General features: G+C 51.8%; 7 protein-coding genes; 4 read left to right on the top strand and 3 right to left on the bottom strand.

Moving 5' to 3' along the window:
* Positions 1 to 2,370: 2,370 nt before the first annotated feature.
* Positions 2,371 to 2,958, top strand: RCC_00462 (related to mitochondrial import protein Zim17; the record flags this gene model as incomplete). Its single annotated transcript, XM_023765612.1, has 1 exon — positions 2,371 to 2,958. One exon carries the CDS (start codon positions 2,371 to 2,373, stop codon positions 2,956 to 2,958), a length of 588 nt encoding a protein of 195 aa, XP_023621380.1.
* A 1,329-nt stretch (positions 2,959 to 4,287) lies between these two features.
* Positions 4,288 to 4,858, top strand: RCC_00461 (related to dUTP diphosphatase Dut; the record flags this gene model as incomplete). XM_023765611.1 has 2 exons in its annotated part: positions 4,288 to 4,620; positions 4,679 to 4,858. The coding sequence occupies 2 exons, from the start codon at positions 4,288 to 4,290 to the stop codon at positions 4,856 to 4,858; spliced, it is 513 nt and encodes a 170-aa protein (XP_023621379.1).
* A 344-nt stretch (positions 4,859 to 5,202) lies between these two features.
* Positions 5,203 to 6,678, top strand: RCC_00460 (uncharacterized protein; the record flags this gene model as incomplete). XM_023765610.1 has 4 exons in its annotated part: positions 5,203 to 5,595; positions 5,654 to 6,128; positions 6,186 to 6,557; positions 6,608 to 6,678. 4 exons carry the CDS (start codon positions 5,203 to 5,205, stop codon positions 6,676 to 6,678), a joined length of 1,311 nt encoding a protein of 436 aa, XP_023621378.1.
* Positions 6,679 to 7,683: 1,005 nt separating this feature from the next.
* On the top strand, positions 7,684 to 8,805 carry RCC_00459 (pathogenicity MAP kinase 1; the record flags this gene model as incomplete). XM_023765609.1 has 2 exons in its annotated part: positions 7,684 to 7,862; positions 7,917 to 8,805. The coding sequence occupies 2 exons, from the start codon at positions 7,684 to 7,686 to the stop codon at positions 8,803 to 8,805; spliced, it is 1,068 nt and encodes a 355-aa protein (XP_023621377.1).
* Positions 8,806 to 9,311: 506 nt separating this feature from the next.
* RCC_00458 (related to exopolygalacturonase) lies at positions 9,312 to 11,105 on the bottom strand (the record flags this gene model as incomplete). XM_023765608.1 has 6 exons in its annotated part: positions 9,312 to 9,647; positions 9,698 to 9,988; positions 10,049 to 10,288; positions 10,345 to 10,402; positions 10,525 to 10,991; positions 11,043 to 11,105. The coding sequence occupies 6 exons, from the start codon at positions 11,103 to 11,105 to the stop codon at positions 9,312 to 9,314; spliced, it is 1,455 nt and encodes a 484-aa protein (XP_023621376.1).
* A 664-nt stretch (positions 11,106 to 11,769) lies between these two features.
* RCC_00457 (related to DUF814 domain protein) lies at positions 11,770 to 15,147 on the bottom strand (the record flags this gene model as incomplete). The annotated part of the gene is made up of 1 exon (XM_023765607.1): positions 11,770 to 15,147. One exon carries the CDS (start codon positions 15,145 to 15,147, stop codon positions 11,770 to 11,772), a length of 3,378 nt encoding a protein of 1,125 aa, XP_023621375.1.
* A 2,907-nt stretch (positions 15,148 to 18,054) lies between these two features.
* Positions 18,055 to 19,006, bottom strand: RCC_00456 (uncharacterized protein; the record flags this gene model as incomplete). XM_023765606.1 has 3 exons in its annotated part: positions 18,055 to 18,220; positions 18,281 to 18,461; positions 18,553 to 19,006. The coding sequence occupies 3 exons, from the start codon at positions 19,004 to 19,006 to the stop codon at positions 18,055 to 18,057; spliced, it is 801 nt and encodes a 266-aa protein (XP_023621374.1).
* Between the last annotated feature and the right edge of the window lie 615 nt (positions 19,007 to 19,621).

Here is a 19,621-nt window from a genome sequence, read left to right as displayed (position 1 = left end):
CTGTGAGTCTTTCACTGTGTCGTCTGCTGTCTTTGCTGTCTTCGCTCGTAGTGGGGCAGCTTTGTTTGCCGGAAAGTCGACGTGAGGCCGGTGAATGGATCTGTCAAACAGGTGATCCCAACGAGAGACTTTTTGCAGCGAGTGGTGGAATAGCGCGTGTGACAAGCAGCTCAAGGTCTGTAGAAAAGAGTGAAGTTGAATTAACGCGAGCCATACGCATGCGGGACGTGGACCTTCATTCCAGCTTGCAGGGGAAGGTACGCCGGCAGTTGCCCCGCAAGCGATCACGGAGCTCGCACAAGACAATTGCGATCATTAGTAAGATGACATCAGACCCGGGACTTTGCAACATTCTCGGAACTATAGTACCTACCTTACATGTAGATCTGCTGACTTGCCCGATTGTCCAAGGGCCGATGAAATTGAAGGTWGCCGCCCTACCAGGCAAAAGTCTTGTATTTTCTGCAATCACGWCAGTACGATGAAGAAGACAAGAAATCCGACTATCCTTACTTAACTCTCCTTAAGGCTGCTGCTTTGTGTGCTTATGGCCACCTGTTCGTGAGCGTTGTCGTCGACTCACTACAAGGAGAGGCGGCGATCTTCAATTTCGGAGGCCCTTGGTCTGCATTWTGTTTGCGTCTTGTTCACTTTGCGACGACGCATGCTGTGCCACCGCCAACTTCAGATCGATGGGCTTGACACATGAGGTAGAATTTACTGCCTGCCGGTAGCGTGTGCCTGTACTTGGCTATGACTCTTGATGAGTAGCTGCCCTTCCTTGTTGGACTGACTAAAGGGCTTCCTTTATTTACCACTGCTTCATATGTCAAGCGTCCTCTCGCTCAACACATCTCCACCCTTCATCGAGGAAAAATTGATGAAAATTGATCATCCCAAACCTTACATCGACAGCGATCGTCAGCACACCTCTCCTGAGACAACAAGAAATGACTTCCAGCGAGTATCCTCAAATCCATGGCCCTGGCTGGCATGAGTTTGCCCGTACACCGGTGGTCGATGGCAAATACATCGACCCGCAAACAGGCGCAACTTGCAATGCTACTGGATCTCAGTACTCTGGTCCGCCAGCAGTCGATATCATCATCAATAGCATCGAGGAAAAGACTATGCACTGTGGTTACCGTGCAGCAAGACCATTTTCTGTCGAAGCTGTGCTTTGGCAGATCATGAAAATCGTTCATGAGAAGAGAATGTCGATCGATTCGCTCACTGCGACGACGTATACAGTACGACTGCTTCTCGCACATGAGATGACGCCGGAGGAGTTCAGCCAGTTTACTGACGCCATCACGAACGGCCTTTTCGATGGAGCCTGAATCATGCCGGCGGTCTTGGAAGAATGCCTGGAGGCTATGCGATGTTGGTGGGTGGGGAATGGGCTTGCTTGATATGCAGTATCACCACCTCGTATGTAGTGTGTGAAGTTTCGCGCAAGTCACGCGGGAGAAGCAAGAAGCCTGCCGTGGATAAGGTGGTGTACAGTGTGAACCTACCTAGGCTTCATCTTCTGGAGAGACCGCAGCTTTACAAAGACTTTCGCGGTCCGTCATTTAATCTGCAGCGGTCAGACTGAATTAATCATCTCCTCACGCAAATGTCATGTCGGGAGTGGGAGCTCAACTGCGATGCTGTTTGCGCTACTCAAGCCTACCTTATGTGATTTATTAAGTCGGTTGTCCCCTCGCCGAATCTCCATGCATTTAGATGGATATACAGTATTATAGCTCAGTGTAGAGCTAGAACTAAAGCTGTATTCTTAGTTACTATAAATCTACAGTTTACGTACATGTAGGTTCCGATAAATAGATACTACGTGATCGTCGCTGTCGCCATGTTTAGGGTTATGACGTTAGGGTTGGGGTRAGCAACAACGAGGTATTATATCGTCGAAAGCAATCGGAACAACGATTTAACTATAGAGTAGGTACGTGTACTTATAGCTATAACTCAAAGCTATAATCCTTTTAAGCTATGTGATTTACAGACTAGATATATCGTGATTTTCGGACGTGCAAGATGAAATTCTGTTCACGTCCGTTGAGGGAACAACCTACTTGATAAAGAGTGTGACCAACCAACCCTACGAGCAAGGGCGAGTGAAATTGAAGATTGCCGCCTCTCCATGTGGTGTATCGACGATAACGCTCACGAACAGGTAGCTGAAAGCACGAAAAGCAGCAGCCTTTGGGGAGAGTCAAATGTGGACTTGTATCTGAGCTAGCGCCGGGCTGGACCGAGCCAACCAGACCGCAGTCCGACTCAATACTTACTTGCCTCTGAATGATGCAAGTACCTCATTCTGTGAGGCTGGTCATTCGCGATTTTCCAATCGCAACCATCACAACAATGAACGCATCCAAATATCTACGCTCGGTTCAGCGCACATTCAAGCAAGCATTCCGACCTCTACAACCCCATAACCGGATATGTCAACCCGCAGCAAGACCATTTCACATTCCAGCACTCCGCAAGCAACCAGCACATCGACTCGTGTGCAGACTCGCACTCCAGGCCCGACGTCACCAATCGACAGGCGAGAGACCGCTTACAGACCGCGAGCAGGAAGCCAGCAAGCAGGATACCACAGATGCCGATGCAATAGCGATGCGCAAGGCGCTCTCCCCAGCATACCAGCTCTGGTTCACCTGCAAAAAGTGCCTCGAGCGCTCTGGCCATACCATCTCGAAGCAGGCATATCACTTTGGAACATGCGTCATCAACTGTCCGAAATGTAAAAGCCAGCACTTGATCTCCGATAATCTGAAGATATTTTCTGATACAAACGTGACCATGGAGGATATTGCGAAAGAACATGGCCAGCTCTTGAGAAAGGGACGGCTAGGCGTTGATGGCGACATCGAATTTTATGACGATGCTGCTACAAAGACTGTCGAAGATGCCGCCGCGGAGTATCTGAAGAGAGGGCCTTCTTAGAAGAAGGTGGAATGAGGCAGAAAAAGCTCAGGAAACACATATCCCCTCTTTACAGTAGCGGGCATCGCTACATTGCCACTCCAATCACCGAAGCTGGGCGAATGACCACGTTCAATACTGGAATTTGGCGATCCAGGAAGTAGAAAGCGCCGTGTCGTGCAGGCCACCTTGAAGAAGATCTGTGGCGCTGGACAAGGACTCGCTTAGGTTGATGTCGAATGCGACACCCTGCACCACTGAGTCCCACCTCACACACCGTATAATCCGGGTCAGCATTGTCCACTCGGTCTTGTCCTGAAAGCATCATAGCAACGTCAATTGGCGCAGAAAGCCGTCGAGCATGGGGCTCTTAATAATTATTTGTCAGAGACAGCCTCACTTCATTCTCATTGCCTCCATAAATTCTTCCTTCCTCTCTTCGCAGATATCAGCGACTACTTCCTTCATTGTCTCCACCTCGACTATGCCTGTGCCATGCGCGAAAGCCCAGAGGTCATCGCTTTGATATCTGACTTGGAACGCAGCCCAATTCTGCGCTTTCAGCTCATTGACATGTTCGTGTACCGCTTTGGCCGGTCCTGAGTAGACTAGGACACCGGGATAGCCAGGTTTCGTGATACCAGAAAGAGATGATGGCGAGAGTGCAAGTTTTCTCTTGTTCGTATTCAGTAGATGGTGAAGCCAGATGATGACAGTGGCAGATGCTTCGGATTTGGTTTCCTGATCTATGTTCTGCTCTGGTAACGAGTGTGCTTTGACTTCCACTGCCTCCGCAAGTTCATCAAATGAAGACAATATGCTGTCGAGAATTTCTACGCCACTCTCGCAGCTCTTTACCCGGGCTTTTATGGCATCTCGCATGTCCGCATTTGCTGCACTGGCTGAGAGAACTTCTGGCAAATCGGTCTCGAGGTACCCATCTGGTATTCGGAGCGTAATGCCGGCCCCATGAGCCGTGGTGTATATCAACTCTCGTCCTTTTGCTTTGAACTCGACTTGCTCCGCATACATGGCTTCGAGCAGCGATAGCTMTGTCAGAAGCCTCTCTTCTAGCTMCGACGCCATGATTACTGCTCTTCCGAAGAGCAGCGTGGTGTTTGAGGCCCAGAAGGCTACAATTTAATATGGAAGGAGGGCACTTCCGGCGGAAATTTGCTGTATTGGTGGGAAAGTGAGACGAGATTGATGGCTCTTGACGTTTGGATGCCCGAATCATCACGATTGAGAACCTCGCACTCGCACTCGCACCCAGCTTCAATTCATAGTTCATCATCATCACTGCTCACGGCGACAAACTCGAATGATTCTGGGCAATTGATAGGGAATACGATGATACTCCCCGGCAAGACCGCGAWAACGAGAGGCATAGTCAACGGGCTGAAAGACGCAGCCATCCAAGCTCAACCTTGCGGCGTTGACCTCAGCCTTCGTAAGGTTCTCCAATGGACTTCTGCTGGCACTGTAGACTTCTCCAATCAGTTTCGCTCAGGCAGCAAGACGATTGGCTTGGACTTCAATGACAGCCCACGATCCATCCACCTGAACGCTGGAAGCTACCTGGTGGAATTCAATGAAGAAGTTGATATTCCACTTGATGTCATGGGCCAGCTTTTTGTCCGCAGCTCCCTATGGCGGACGGGAGCGCTACTGAGCGCGGGCGTCGTGTGTTTGACCATCAACAACATTTCAATGTGGAGCAGAAGCTAATCGCGAGTGGCAGATGGACAGCGGTTACAAGGGCCCAGTATCTGGGATGCTACAGGTGGTGAATCCTCACGGCATCACGCTTTTCGGTAACGCCAGACTTGCGCAGATTGTCTTTCATCAAATGGTCGAGGCTGTCACAGAAGGTTACAGCGGGATTTATCAGGGAGGGAAGAAAGAAACAGAAGGAATATGAGGAAAACTGAGGCGTTGCATACTTCTACAGACGTCGTCTTTACTACGACGTCGAAGCCAATCAGAAGTACATCTGACTCTCCAAAAAGACCGTCAATCTTATGGTCGTGGTAGCGAACGTGAGAACACGGTCATCGATTGGTCGTGTGGAGATCCTGGCGTTGGACGCGTCAAAACGCGTCCTCCTGAATGGTGACGCACTTCGTGCCTCATCAATCAACCCATCATTTGAACCTCTTTTTTGCTTCGTCCTTCTAACCCCTATCGATATCTTCTCGCAATATTCTACATCACCATTACACCGCACTGACTCCCCCTCTCCTCTAATCCAATCGTTGCACCAACATGGCAGACACACGCTCTTCTCCCGCCAGCAACCGTCAACCCAGCCCATCATCTTCTCCTAGCAAAGCAGGTACCAAACGGAAGGCGGATGAGGGTGCAGTCGAAGAGACAAAGTCGAAGTCCACCAAGCAGCAGAAAACTATTGAGGAGACTTTGCCAGCTGCCAATGGTACACATAGTGGCCTTGGTAACACAAAGAAGGGGGAACAGTCGAATGGCAACACCAAGACCAACGGAGAAGCCGAACGAAACGGTGTGAATGATGAGAAGCCAAAGGAGAACAAGAGCGAGAAACCTGATGCTGAGGACTCCAAGACTACCCAACAATCTAGCGAGAAGAGTGCCTTTGATCGATTGAAAGCGAATGACACAGATGCTAGTACCACGAACAATGTAAGAAATCGCTCGCGCCTCACAAGACATGCGGTGATCGAGCTAACATTCCGGCCAGGATGATAGCAAGAGAGAAAGCGAGGCCGCTGTCGAGGGCCATGCCGTCGAAGAAGATCAGAATCGTGCCGAAGCAATGCCGTCAAACATTCTTGAGAAGGGCATCATCTACTTCTTCTCGCGTGGGAGAGTCAGTGTCGACAGCCCAGATAGTGTCCAAGACTTGGCTCGAAGCTACTTCGTCCTGCGACCTCTTCCAGATGGTGCAAAGCTCACCGACGGAGCGATACAAGATGTTAAGAACAATCGCTTGATCGCCCTGCCAAAGAAAGTCTGGCCGAAGAGTGGAAAGGATCGCTTCATGGCCTTTGTCGAGAAGACAAAAGTTGGTATGGGCTTACTCAAGGAGGAGTTTTTTTCGGGGTCCGACTACAGCACCAAGACCACTGGTACGCGACACACCCCCGAAGTGACCCCAATGGGGGAGGGAGTCTACGCCATGACCACGACTGGCGGCGGTCAAGGAACCACTCACCGTGAGCACATCTAGACGCAGTGTGCGCTCATCGCGAAATATACTGACTGAGGCGTAGTGGCGTATATGCTAACCATCCCATCTGAGGTCGGCGAGGTACAGAATGACCTTGGTATCGCAAAGAAGGGATCGTTCGTCCTCTCACTCAAAAACCCTGAATCATCTGGTCCTGCAAATGCGCAGCTTCCCCAGGGAGCAGACTATCCGAAGGAGGTTATGGATGAGTTCCGTGGCCGTAACTGGATGCCTGCCGAACCCAAACATCTCGACTATGAGATGGCGCAGGTGTTGCTGATCGGAGAGGACTTTGACTCAAGCAGCAATCTCGATCCTGCGCCCAAGGATGAGAGGAATGGTGAAAAGGAGACGCCACAAGAAGAGCTGGAGAAACTTGAGGGAGAGGATGAACACCGGGTTGAGAGACTGAGAGGTGCGTTAGTCTTATCTCGACAGTGTTTGAGTAATGCTGACCTTCCGCAGGAGATGATACCGTCTTTGCCGATTTGGGATTATCGAGCAAAGACTACCCAAAAGTGCCAACCACTTGGTGACATCTGACAGAGATTTTGCTCATGTATACTATGTTAGTCAGACACGGAGACCACCAGTCAGCTGTAAACAATATCAAGATACCAGCAATCAGTGTGATTCAGTAAAGCCATGCAATGTGTTACCGTTTCTCACACGAGATGAGRGTCTTACAAGTGACCCTCTCTCGCATTGCCTTGCCTTTATTATCCCCGCCATAGTGGACCCGTTCCTGACCCTGATCCAAGCACAGCAAACGGCAGAGGACGCGGAAACGGCCCTTGCGCGCGCGGCACTCTCTGTAACCAACTGTTTTCAATGCGGAGGTTCGTATCGCCGAGCGCATCGACGTTGTGCTCACAGAGCGCGTCTGTCTCCCGAGCACATCCAAGGCGGCTACCGTGTGATCCACCACTTGTATTGGGCTGTGCGTGAGACCACGCAGCCAATGAAGGGCTAGAAACGGTTCCTTGTTGGCCCGATGCACCAGGAGTGACACGACCCCGCCGTCCGTCCTCCGTACCCTGCCAGGTAGCGTATCTGCAGCTCAGCGCAAACGACGGAGTACACTTTGACCTGGTCTCTGGTTTGACTGTTGGCGCTTCTGAAACACCTCTTGGGCTGGGATAAGCGGCTTTCGTTCCTCGCGCCTCTTTCAAAAGATAAAACACCAGCGTAGAAAACTTACCCCTCTCCGACCAGCACCGCCATCCACGACCGTACCGCCCGCCTCACATTGCGTATTCACGAGAAGCTCAACGAATCTTTCAACACGAACGCAGTGACGAACATCAGGAATTGGGAGCTCGGGCCAGACGAGGTACGTCAAAGAGAAGGAAGCATCACGTGGCGAGGCAGGAGCGATGAACATTCCACGGCCTTTGTGCCGACCGAGACGACGGATTGGGTGATTGACTGACGGCGGCAGCAATAGCGATACCCAGCAAGCGCCCGCACTCGGGAGTCATCGACCTTGCCGTCACGACATCACAGCATATCAATCGTACACCACAAACCCCACCGCCAGCATGTCTCGCGCCGCACAGCCGCAGCCGGGTGGCTCTCGCAAGATATCCTTCAACGTATCAGAGCRGTATGACATTCAGGATGTTGTGGGCGAGGGTGCGTACGGTGTTGTATGCTCGGCGCTGCACAAGCCATCCGGCCAGAAGGTGGCCATCAAGAAAATTACACCGTTCGACCACAGGTGAGGCACAACCCGACCCTACCAATATTTGAACAGCACTGATCAACATCACAGCATGTTCTGTTTGCGTACGCTCCGTGAGATGAAGCTTCTCCGATACTTCAACCATGAGAATATCATCTCCATTCTCGACATTCAGAAGCCAAAGAGCTATGAGACCTTCACCGAAGTTTACCTCATCCAGGAGCTGATGGAGACGGACATGCACCGTGTCATTCGCACCCAGGAGCTTTCGGACGACCATTGCCAGTACTTCATCTACCAGACTCTCCGCGCACTCAAAGCCATGCACTCTGCAAACGTCCTCCACCGCGACCTCAAGCCCTCGAATCTGCTCTTGAACGCGAACTGCGATTTGAAGGTGTGCGACTTTGGTCTCGCTCGCTCAGCCGCCAGCACCGAAGATAACCAAGGTTTCATGACTGAATATGTTGCCACTCGTTGGTACCGCGCTCCAGAGATTATGCTTACATTTAAGGAGTACACCAAGGCTATTGACGTCTGGTCAGTGGGCTGTATTCTAGCAGAGATGCTGAGCGGCAAGCCGCTCTTTCCCGGGAAGGACTACCACCACCAGTTGACTTTGATCCTGGATGTGCTGGGTACGCCAACCATGGAGGATTACTACGKCATCAAGTCGCGTCGTGCGAGAGAGTACATTCGAAGCTTGCCGTTCAAGAAGAAGATCCCGTGGAAGGCCATGTTTCCCAAGACTTCAGACTTGGCTCTCGATCTCTTGGAGGGGCTCCTCGCCTTCAACCCGGTCAAGAGGATTAGTGTGGAGGACGCACTCAAGCACCCATACCTAGAGCCATATCACGACCCAGAGGACGAGCCAAACGCAGATCCAATCCCGGAGGAGTTCTTCGACTTCGACAAGAACAAAGACAACTTGTCCAAGGAGCAGCTGAAGAGGCTGATCTACGAGGAAATCATGCGCTGATATATCACTTGGAGGGCACAAAATCGAAACTTCTGGGAATGTGAGGATGGGAAGGAAGTGTACAACGTTCGGCATCCGTCTTATATCATTGGTGTGCTCATGCTCTCCTCGCACCAGTTTCCGTCATTTTTGTGTGAGGTACGGCAAGCGCGGACTGCATAGGATGCGTGAGATGGCTAGAGTGCGTTGTTTCGATGAGTAACCGAGTGAGACCCTGGAAAAGCGTATGTTGCCACGGCTGGGCATTGATTTGCTTGACTTCATGTGCGCAGGGAGAACGAATGGTGAAAGAGCTGGTGCATCAATGGTGCTTACGGTTACGCAGAAGTGACTTGGAAGGACCTAGATGGATAATTCGCAATTGGAGAGCAGGCTGTGCAGGCGCAAGAAAAAAAGGTTCAGGAGGAATACAGTTTAACACCCTGGCCCAGTATCATCACTTCGAGCATCTCCATCACTCACTATGTCCTCATTAGTTACTCTCGTCATACATCTGCTTCAAACACTCACTGCGGACAGTCGCCACCACRAAATCCAGTACACACGAAGCCCCTCGGGTCCACCACGTTCGAGCACAGATACGACTCGGCGAGGACTTTCTGCTCCAGCGAGAAGAAGGTGTTATTGTATAGTTCGATGCCAGGACACGGTGCAGCGCCCGAGCACTGGATGGTTGCAACCCGGTCACCTCTAAGGGTACCACTTGCATTCCCCCAATGCATGTCGGAGATCTGAAATTCCGAAGTATCGCACCCTCCCTCTTGGCCATTGTAGGAGGTGCACTGTGCGATTGACCAGGCCAAGCCCACGTTCTCTAGCTCGAAATTTCGAAAGGTGATGTTCTGTTATTCTGGTCAGTACTCATGTGAAATGAACATCGTAAAACACTCGCTTTGGCATGGCCGAAGCCGCCACCGCCTCCGTTCGGCGCGACTCCTTTGGAAGTACCTGTCCAGGTCTTGACCCTCCCTGCGTAGCGGGTGTCGATGCACTTGATTCTTTCGGCTGTTATATTCGCAATCTCATTGATCTGTCCCGGATATTGGCCTATTGACCCCATGGCTAGCGACATTCCATTATGGATCTCACAGTCCGCGATATAGATATTTGTGCTATTCTGTTTCATGCTGATACTGTCATCGCCGTTTGCTATCTTCCAGCGCAAAAATGTGATGTTGTTGACCTGCGTTCCTTCCCATGTCAGCTATGTGAGACGATTTATCTGGACGTTTTATGGACCTACATAGATAGTGTCCACACCGTCGTCATTACTATATGTACGGAGGGTGCGCCCATCCCAGCTGGTGTTGTTAACGTACATGTCTTGTAGCAAGACCTTTTCAGAGCGTGCTACTGTCAGTGACCACATCTGACTTTTGATGAACCGCAGTCCTTCGATGACGGAATGTTTGGTGTCGGTGATGAGCAAGGCCTGAGGTCGCCCGTGTCTGTTCGAGACATCTTTGTTGAAATCGTACCATACCTGTGTGGCTGCTTGAGTAGTTCGGGATGCTAGAAAATACCGTTGAAGGAGCTCACCTGACCATTTCCGTCCAGTGTCCCCCTACCGTGCCTGTACAAGTGAATTCTCTCGCCCCTGGAAGCGAGAGACAGAAGGTTAGTGGTATCTCAGACGATTCCGATAAGGTGGAAGACCTGGATTGCTCGAAATATACCTCGGCTCTACTCTGCATGCCTTCTGCCCTTCGATTGACTTACCCAAGATGCCATGCGGAAGTTTGATTCTGAAAGCCAATTGGCAGTGAATGGATCAGCCAGTACGGAATATCGTCGCTCCACTTCAGCGTTCCTCGCAGCTCGATGTCGACGTCACTTAGACCCGTTGTATTCATGACACTCCTCACGTGGTACGTAGTATCCTCGAAAATAACGTGGCCATCATTTCTGCAGTCTATGAAAGCTTTCACGATAGAATGTGCATCGTCCTTTGCTGGATCGCCATGTGCTGTCACTACACATGTCTTGGAACGTTTCGGCCAGTTTCCGTCATGTGAGTATGGAGGGCCGTCAGAAGGTTCCGATGGCTGCCAGCATCCGTTCAGACCAAGGTATCCATAGACGTAGGGATCGGGTCTGTCTGGTGTCCAGTGGCCTGATGCAATACCKTCTGGAAAAGTGGGTGCGATCTTAGGTTCCGATGTAGCTGCACGGCTGCAGGCTACCGGCTTCGAAGACGTCAATCATAGAGCTATTAGGTCACATATAGGCGACCTTACCCGTTGACACCGGAATGCGTCCATAAGAGCGAGGATTCTGGTTGCGAAGCTGGACATCGCCATGTCGAAGGATGTGAAGGCTGAGACCGGCTCGGGACCTGGTGTGGTTACTGATCCTCGGCTACGTCCTTGTCGGCGTGGTATTGTTGGTGGTCGATGAAGTTAGAATAGAAGAACAGGCAAATAGGTGCGATAGCGTCGCCTTGGATGTAAGCTTCCCAATGAACGTTGCAGAGTTCTGTGCGATTTGTTGACGCCCTAGTCCTGTTGTTAAAGCTGGATGACAATTGGCGACTTGAAGCACCCCGCAGTGATCTCTCATCAGGTGTGCATAGAACTTGCCGCGGTGAGATTCGTGCGACAATATATCGTTTCGACGTATTGGACTTGTCAGCATGACATAGAGGACTGCGGCGCAGAAGGATTCTCGGCCATCTCAGTCGAAATCAAGCTGCAGAGGGCGTCAGCTCGCTTTAATCAAATATCTGTARCCCTGACGACGGTAACATCGACCAGGAAGGGTGAACAGTAGCGGCAGGTGAGATATTTTCATTCACTTGAGACTTAGCACTAACTGCTGTTAGCGTCCGTGCGGGGCCATGGCTGCCCATGAGCTGAGTTCTCTGTAAGCCGAGCGGCTAGCTAATATCCGTTCCGCAGGTTACTGATTACAAGTTGGATCTGCGCAAAGTAACGTTCCAGTAGCTCTCAACATTTTCAATGCCGCTCACCTCTTTTTGCTACCCTTTCCACCCCTCCCGCCGCCCTTCCCGCCGCGACCTTTGATCTTATCAGCGCCACCACCTGCCATCATAACTCTCACCGTCTTTACAGGCAAAACACCCATGATCTCGACATCTCTCCAGCCCTTGATGAGTTCTGCTTCCCGTGGCCAGATCCTCTCAGTATCCTGCGCCTGTGAGTCGATACGTCTGGGATCACTCCCGTCTTTGACCCAGCGTCCTAAGATCTCCCTCACGGCTTTGCCTTTTTTCTGCTGTCCAGGCTGGAGCTTGACCTTGTATTTAAATTTCGATAGAGCTGCCCACGGTGCACATACGGGAATGGCCTCCAGAATCTCATCTCCAGCTAGCGGTGTTCCAACGAGCGCATCCAATTCAGTTAGCACTTCAGCTTCGTCATCATCAAGAGTATCGACACCTTCTTCGAGATGCAAACGACGCATCTCTTCCGCTTCAAGACCCTCACGCTGTGCCTTTTCATGCTGGGCACGACGTCGCAAACGTGCCTCCTCTGCGGACTCGATCTTGGCGACTTTAGCCTGAGCATCAGCGTCCCGCCGTTCCTCAGCAGCCCGAGAGCCAAGGAGCTTCATGGCCAGCTCCCTGTCCTCTTCGTCTTGATCAGCATACTTCGTCGCGATCTTTTTCGCACGTGCCTTTTTGCCCCTCTGGCCTTTCGAGGGCTTGGGCTTAGGGTCGCCATGAATGGGCTTGCCCTTATCCAGACGAGCAAGTGCTTTGCGCTCCTTATTCGAGAGCGGCGCATCTTCTGCTTTTTGCTCTACCGGCCTTTCTGGCTCAATCATGGTTGTGTTCGTGGCTTCGTTGTCCAGTTTGACCCGCTGCTCAACAATCTCACCATTGCCAGTACCAACATCTCCATCTTCTTCCTCGTCGTCATTTTCCTCGTTGTCATCCTCATCATCCTCACCGTCTTCATCTGGCTCTATATCTCGGGAGGCACTACCTCTCATCTGCAGAGGGTTATTCTTCTGGGAGCGGTACTCTTCGTCTTCATTCTCATGTTCGGCAGCCTCCGTTTGTCGAGCGGGTGACTCGTCGCTGGAATCATGCTCCGCTGCTTGATCGTGATCAGCATTAGGGAATTCGTCGTCTTCTTCATCGTCGTTCTTGGGATGAACTCCTGTAGTTGCATCTGGAAACTCATCATCGCTATCCTCGTCGTTATCTGTTGCGCCGTCGCCAGCGACCGATGAGGTGGCAGTATTGCCGGCGCCCGTGTCATTTGTGTTTGCAGCATTGTCAGTGCGTTGCAGTCTGTGTTTGAGGTGGCGAGTCTTGCTCTCCTCCGTGATTTGGAACATGACACCAAATCCAAGCAGAAGCTGCGCAGGTGGCAAATGGTTCTTCTTCCCACGAATGGTGAAACCGCCTACTACGAGGTATTCGCCCGTGGGCGCGGTTTTGGAGACCTGGTCTGCATTTACCCACCAAGCCGACATCACTGCTTTGCTTTCCCACGCCGAACTGGTACATACAGCTAAGTTGCCGGCCTGCGACAGGGTCGAAGGAGGGATCGGGGCCTCCGGAGTTGCGACGTTATTCTTGACGATGACACTTGCCGCACCGTTGAGATCAGCATGAACGTACACATCACCCTTCTTCAAGTAGCGGCGGTAAAGGATCTCGTTCTGCTGGGCATCCTTCCCGGCAAGCACCAGATATCCGTCAGACGAAATGAAGTAGATGAACTTCTCAAACCACAGCTGCTTCCGGACAGGTCGAAGCACGTCCTTCTCTTGCTTGAGATTCTTCTTCAAATCGGCGAGCACCTTTTGCTCGGTGCTTTTGAGAGCCTTTTGTGAAGCTTGAGCGGTTCTCTCCTGCTTCGTTGCTGCCGATCGTCTTTGATCATAGTATTGACGGGCATTTGACCAACCAGATGCCGCAAGATCGATATCAATGGCCAGACGTTTAGCTTCGTTCCGCCTTGCTGGAGTCGGTCGAGATGCCTCGTCCTCGCTGTCGGAAGGCTCGCTGTCTGTCTCGTTTGCCATGTCGTCTTCGTCAATGTCATCAATCTCTGCTAGCAACACAGTGACCGTGTTCTCGTGAAGTTTGAGCGGTAGCTTGATCAGCTCTGCGACGGCATTGTGTCGCTTCTGCTCATYCTCTATCAGATGCCCAATGTCCTCCCAGTCCATTCCCTGCGCGATCAAGCCGTTCACGGCAGCGACGACCTCTTCCACTCTCTCAACATTCGCCTCAATTGCCTGTGCTTTGCGGATGTTCAGCTCCTGAACCTCTTGCAGACCGTCGATGCGTTTGGCTTGTTCTCGCCGAGCCTGCTCAATCTTCTTCTTCGCATGGTCCTCACGCTCTTGTAACTTGGACTCAAGCTTTTGACCCTCAATGGACGAAAAGAACTCGTCGACCGTCTTGTTAAAACCCAAATGCTCACGAAACACGATCGAGTCATCTCCAGCCAGTTGCGAGGGCCGAAAGGGATGAAAGTCTTCATACATCAATCCGGTACCTTCGACATCATCTCCGGCTGCCGTCCTGTCTTTCGAAGACTGACTCTGCTTCGCTAGGATGTAACCGGTTGCCACTTCATCCCGGGTTATGTCCTTGATGACGCCATTCGCCTTCTCCAGAGCATGTAGGATCGTCTCTAGAAGCTCATCGCTCGCAAGCACCTGGTCTGGCTGAAGCTCACGATCAACACCGGAAAGGTGTAAAACATGATCAATCAAGATGGGAGGGAATTCGGTTGTGGTCACTGCTAGCGCGCGTCGCAATGCGTCTCCAGCCTTCTTCTTCATCTTCTTGCCGCCAGTCCTGAGCGCCTCTTCTTGCTGCCGAAGGACCGCCTTTTGAAGGCCATCCCGTAGACGCTCCTTCGTCAGAGCGGGGATTCCATTGTAGTTTTGCCGCAGTGAGAGATTGTACTTCAGGCCTGCCCGGTACTGTTCGTGTTCCTCGCCCTCACCCACACTGCGAAGCAGCGCCAGTATCGTCAGCTCGCTATCCGTGAGGATAATGTTGCCACCAGCATAGAATTCGAGAAACAGGCGGTACGCGCCATCAGAGAATTGGATCTCAATGACACGATCTGTCCCAATTTGAGAAACCTTTGTGCATCTTCTTGTTCTGAGAAACTTCCTCAATCGGGCTACGAAGGGTGTGGGGGTGGTCGCAGTGGCACGGGCGAAACTGGTGAGGTGACAACGGAACCCGCTGTCGATTAACAGTTGCTGGCGATGGTCGGGCTTCGCAAACTTGAGGAGGAAAATCCTCGAGCTGAGATCGTAGACATTGGATAGCCGGAGTGTGACGAGCGTATTGGAGAGTTCGTGGGAGATGATTTTGATGTCCAGAGAGGAATATCGCTGCTTCATCTTGTGTTTTGGCGGTTGTTGTTTAGCAGCAGAGCAGAAGCATCAGCATACCCATACGCAGGATCGAGAATATCGTCATCGCTTTCCATGCTGACGAACATTTTGCTGGCGAGCATTTAAAGTGGGGTTGACTATTAACTACGCGCCCCGCAGTGTCAACATCACGTCTCTCTTCCAGCTCTCTTGGGGACAGCCGGTCGCACGTACAACTTGCTCAGGACGCAACGGCGTCTACGAGGAGAGTCATAGAGTACCGATGTGCCTTGGAGGCAGTCTTGTGTCTGCTACTCGCGAAGCTATCAAGTGAAATCGCCGACGTACTGGGCCTTCTCTGCGGAGAGCAGAGCACATCGCTCTACAGCACCAGCTCGACAAATTGAACGGCGAATCGCATGCTAAAGGATAAGCTCTCCGCCTTGTATCCCAAGGCGACAGTATGGACAAGCGATCGGAACAGTCTTGCCTGGCACCAACTGGAAAAGGCCATCAGCGTCGGTTCATTTCGTGCAGATTCATCGCATAGATTGGCAAATCGCCTTCCACAAGCAGGCCCAAGTTGGTATGTGCACGAGTCATGCCTACGCAATGGCCGCTTCAGGTGAAGCGTCGGGGCCCCCACACGAGCACAGCAGGATCCCAATCCCGTGCCGGAACAGGGCATTCACGCTGAACAGCACTTTGAGTACCTTCCGGCGCTTTGAGAACTCAGCGCTCACTCATCATATCCATCCTGCTCCAAAAAGCAGACTGCAAGCGCTCACAAGCTCCAGATCTAACGTGAGATAAAGACGCTCTGCACGGCCCATACTCCAGATGCCGGACTTCTACTGAGACGTATAGCTCTGTATGATTTCGGGGGTTTCACGCTGGTCACAAGACCACTTGCTTCGGACCTTGGTATTTTGTCATTGCATGCTACAAATTGTGGACTATGCGATTTGCAGGCGGACGCCTGCATTGCCCGAGCCTCCAATTTGCAATTTATCCGTATCCGACTCCACGCCTATGCAGATGGGGAGGATGGGCCGTGACAAGGTCCAGGGCCCTGACCGTGGACCCGGTCTCAGCCCTATAAGATGCGCGGACACGTTCAGCGGCTTGGAGGAAGGCTGCATCGGGATAGACAAGTCAGCATTCGGGACCCTCCAACTGTTTAGGTAGCCGCGCGAATGGTTGATCGGGCGCCGTCTCGAGGATTTCCCGGGAAGGATGATCATTTGCGCTGATATCGGCACGTGCGTTCATGCTGGCGARCATTAATCGCAGGATGATAAGTGACAAGTCATCCCAACAGACTATCCAGGSGGCCTCAATTCAGTAAGTACGTTAAACTTGTGCGTGATCATASAACTGCCGCTTTGCACGCAAGTCTGGTTGTCTATCATGTGGCTGCCATGCGACTGACGCAAAACGTGTTGTAAGCGAGATCATCGCCGATGTTTAGGCGTCGGCTGCGCTTGAAGGGGATCCCTTGGGTCTGAAGTCCCGCTAGCGCGAGGCAGAAGAGTTGAGAATTTAGAAAGCGCAGCAGCAGTGAGCGCTGATGTCTCTTCGATCCATAGCGCCTTCACCGCCACTGATGATGTCGATCTCCACCCACCCAGACCCAGACTAGCATGTACAGTCGATCTGTGTCCAGTCGAGGTCAGGCAGTCAGCTGCGCCGTGGGGGAGCGCTAACGGCAGCCATCTCCCTGCGAGACTGCGCCGTTCTTCGAACGTGCGCAGCTGTACTATGTAAGATGGACGCCCTCGCTTCTGCGCAGAGTGATGATCGCCGTGTTTCACCCTCAACCCTACGTCCAGCTATATACAAAGAGTTCACCTGACATGCATGCTTTACAAGCTCAATGCCGGAAGAAGGTCAAAGTCGGACCTTTACGAAGTGCTTACCAAATAATTCATATAACCCTTTCGAACTCCTTGGTMTTGATGCTGTGAGCTGCGAATTCTGTGCTTTCTATTCCCAGAACGCATTGTCTACCAAGCTGGCGACTGACAGGAACGTGCGATGGCACTGCATGCTGCACCCCCATCATCTGCTGTTGCATCGACACGGACCCAAGATGCTCTGCCCCCCCACGCTCTTCAATCCTAGTATCTTACAGTATGCCGCGTCGCCAGGGGGTATACGGATCCGACTGAGCCCTTGCCCCAGTGCAAATCAATTCGCGGAGGGCGGCCTGCAGGGCGAAGCGAGAGACCAAACGGAGTCGGCGATTCTTTTCACCTCCAGTCCGCACAGCAAGGATGTCGGAGGAATATTCTTCCTCCATCTCCGACACTGATAGCCCTGGTAGGTAAGGAAGTCGCTTCTCGGGGCCGACCCTTTCTGTTCGCAAGCGTTGTCCAGAACACGTAACAGCCACACGCACGCATTTCCAGGCAGTTCCAGTGGTACAAGGGGTCTCGCAGGGTGGAATCAGTCAGCGAAAGGTGCCCAGCGGAACCGCAGCTATGCCAGATTCGATCGGCGGTGGGCGAAGACCACGTTAATGTGAAGTCGATCATGGGACTTAACGGGACTTACATTTTTGCCAATTATCTCGCTGCAATGGTGCATTTGCTGTGACGTATGCCTCGTACCTCCTGACTGTGGCCCAGACACCTTTTGACAATCGGCTTGTGTAGACAATCGATCGATCATTGGTTCTTCACTTGATGAGACAAAAATGCCATCAAGGCCTGAATACACACCCAGCAACACCATCTCGTCTAGCTAGAAGGCCATTCATCGAGAATATGCATGAGAGAACTCCATGGGTCTGAAAAGCTCCTGTGTAGACAGATGTTGTGTATCTGGTTCGCCATAGCTTTGACATTCGATCTCCCATGGCGCATCTTCTTTCGACTCGGCTGCATGCTCTGTGTCATCGTTCCAGGAGCAGCGCAGGAATAGCCCATGCATTCACCGTCGCTGTCGTCCGAACTGTCTTGGGAGACCCATGGCTTCATAACTCATTTCATATTCACTCAGCTCACAGCGATGAGAGACTTGAGCGTGTAGATCGAACCCGTTCTCACGGAGCGCAGTACCGATGTCGTACTCTGCCAATTCCTCTTGAGACTTGTACCTGAAAGGCGATCTATTAGTAAAGGATCCGGAGCGGGTAAGAAAGTGGAGTCTCATTTACAGCAGTACAATGTGCCGCAGCCACCCAATCTTGCCACCAAGAGAGCCGAGCCAGTAGATGAACGTGCTACAGCTCCAACCTACGCTCCAGTAGTTGAACGGCCTCCAGCACTCAAACACGTTGAGCTCGTAGTACAGCTGCAAGGTTTCTGCGCGCGCTTGGCGGGAGACAAGGATGATAGCTTTGATAGTCGTCAGTGGGAATCTAAGTTTCGATGTCTCAGGCAAAGCCTAATGTTGCACCGCATTGGCATCAAAGCGCAGCACGCCTACCTGGTGGTGCAGGCTTGTTTAGCCTGTCAATACGGATCGCGCTCTGTTCAAGGACGCGCATTGTGCGTGGTGGGGTTCCAATTTGAGCACCTCTGCCTGAGGCAACTACCCACTCTGTGACAGCGAATGCAAATATCATGTCCCGAATCTCGGCGGGTAGCTTCATCAAGCGGCAAGGAGGTAGCATGTCTTCGAGCTTTTGCCTGTGTTGTCTAAGACAGGACGAGATGTTCTCATTCTTCATCGTCGCATTGCTGCTGAGATGGAAATCCACCAGGTTGATCAACGAGCCACAGCGTCGTTGCAGCTCCACGGTCATCGTCATGCGGTTGTCAAATTTTGCGAGACAGTCGCCCTTGGATGAAGTGGCGTGGAAGAATTCCTCGGCTTGGCGGATCGCATCTTGACTATCAGGCCTTGGTCCGTAGCTCATACTAATGGTGGACGGCTCCATGATGGCGGTGGGTTGTTAATTGATGATTTGGTTTCGCAGACGAAGTTGGCGCACCCATGGCCGGGCCGGCGATGAAACGCGAAAGTTTACACAACTTTGTACCAACCTCATCCCTTTCATCATTTTCATGAAAACACATCATTTTCRGCTCGTTTGCCTGAGAAAGTAGGACTGCAATTGTGCCTTTGTGTATGTCTTCGCGACCGTCGATGTCGTCAATAACATGTGGACGTCCAAACTCGACGAGCATTGACTTTCTCTGGACTTGGCTCGCTACAATGGAGCTGCGCATGTTGCTACTACGATTACAGCAGCCTAAAGCAGTCGCTCGGTCTCATGCCTGTATTGCCAATATGCGGGATTCGTGCATCTTCACACCTACGTCTAACCAAAAGACCACACGGATAACCGGTACTACGAAGCTAGAAAGCAATACGACGCAGCGGGGTACTAGCAGCATCAAAAGACGTCGCGCCGCTTAGAGTATGTAAAGATTGTACCGCGTAACGAACGGACGATCCGTGTGGTCGCATATCTCGCTGTACTTTGGGCACTTACCGTCAGTCCTGTATGTCACAAATGGGCATGCCTCCGCCACACCGCCTGCAGAGTCAA

This window comes from Ramularia collo-cygni (genome assembly GCF_900074925.1).
Source record: "Ramularia collo-cygni strain URUG2 genome assembly, contig: RCC_scaffold01, whole genome shotgun sequence".
Lineage (NCBI taxonomy): Eukaryota > Fungi > Ascomycota > Dothideomycetes > Mycosphaerellales > Mycosphaerellaceae > Ramularia > Ramularia collo-cygni.
The sequence above is the reverse complement of the archived record's forward strand: the minus strand, read 5'-3'. Positions and strand labels throughout refer to the sequence as shown.